We start from the raw sequence: 1,456 nt of genomic DNA on the forward strand, positions 1-1,456 counted from the left end.
TGCGCTGCCAGGAGCCCTTCAATTCCATCACCAAACGCAGGCACCACTGCAAGGCCTGTGGGCATGTGAGTGTTGGGAAGCAGGGGCAGAGCTAAGGTGGGGACAGGCTGACAGCCTAAAGGCCCACTTCTGATGGGGTACCCTCCAAGAAGGAGGAGGCTGCAACTTGGCTGTGGTAGCTGATAAACTGAAGAGAAGCCAAAGGCAATCAAGCTGTTCATGCCCACTTGCTGCCCCAGGTGGTTTGTGGGAAATGCTCTGAGTTCCGAGCCCGACTCATCTATGACAACAATCGTTCCAACCGTGTGTGCACTGATTGCTATGTGGCCTTGCATGGAGCACCTGGGAGCAGTCCAGCCTGTAGTCAGCATACACCCCAGCGCAGGAGGTCCATCTTAGAGGTAAGAGCTAAGTTCCTAACCACAAGCCCCCAAGTATGCCGTAGTTACTGACCCAGGGTAAGCACTCCTTAATCAGGTAATCCAGACTTTAGACAAGGAAAATGAGTTGTAAGGGTTAAAAGGATAATTTTTATTAAAGAACTTTACACACTTAACTCTTACAGTAACTGATCAACCCACACCCTTATCCTTAGTTTACATATGAAGAAACGAAAACCCAGAGAGGATATTTGACTAAGTTGCCAGAAAATAGAAAAGCCAGAAAAACACTTCTAGGTATCATTTTATCTGAGACAAAATCTCACTGCATAGCCTAAGCTGGCCTATAGTTTTGTTTTTTAATGAACCAAGTACATTTTTAAAATTATGAAATAGGATAAGACAACATAAAATAAGACATTCCTTTACCCAGAAGTTTCCACTGTTAATACTGTTCCTATCTTTTTAGGACCACAAATATACATATATTTGGGGTGATTGTTTTAAATAAAACCAAGGTATCCCAAATGTATGGGAGCTTACTCTGTACCAGAACTATTTTAAAACCTTGTTTATGCTAATTTCAATCTCATAAACACCCTTTGTGCTCTTCTCACAAGTCCTGCATTTTCATCTATTGTTAGGATTCCAAGACAGATGGTGTTAGCCACCCACTCATCCCATTAATCATAACATTAGAAGGACTTTCTCAGAGCAGGCAATGAGTATATAATGAAAGAAGTAAAGAGTTAGCTATGAATGTCCCTTAGCCTGAAGAGTGGCCAGCATTTCACTGTCCCCACAGAGATCTGCACACCCCTAATACTAGTTGTTAAGAGTCGGCCAAGCCTCCATTTGTTTATCTCAGTGATGAAGGCTAAATCATTTCAGCTCAGCTATGATTTGGCTACCTTTGTCTGAGACACAGTCAATATACTATGGGGCTGTTTAAGCCAAGAGTTTGCCTTCCATTAAAATTGATGTACCCTGTCCTGTGTCTCTGATCACAGAAACAGGCCTCGGTGGCTGCTGAGAACAGCGTCATCTGCAGCTTCCTGCACTACATGGAGAAGGGT

The 1,456-nt window shown here is 43.4% G+C and overlaps 1 protein-coding gene across 1 annotated transcript in view; it reads left to right on the top strand.

The window, feature by feature from the left end:
* Positions 1-1,456, top strand: part of Fgd1 (FYVE, RhoGEF and PH domain containing 1) — a 43,076-nt gene that overhangs the window by 39,363 nt on the left and 2,257 nt on the right. The window contains exons 14-16 of the mRNA XM_031380736.1: positions 3-65; positions 240-401; positions 1,391-1,454. Coding sequence (XP_031236596.1) covers positions 3-65; positions 240-401; positions 1,391-1,454 — 289 coding nt within the window. The remainder of the gene's footprint in view (positions 1-2; positions 66-239; positions 402-1,390; positions 1,455-1,456) is intronic.

The sequence above is a fragment of the Mastomys coucha genome, chromosome X (genome assembly GCF_008632895.1).
Source record: "Mastomys coucha isolate ucsf_1 chromosome X, UCSF_Mcou_1, whole genome shotgun sequence".
Classification (NCBI taxonomy): domain Eukaryota; kingdom Metazoa; phylum Chordata; class Mammalia; order Rodentia; family Muridae; genus Mastomys; species Mastomys coucha.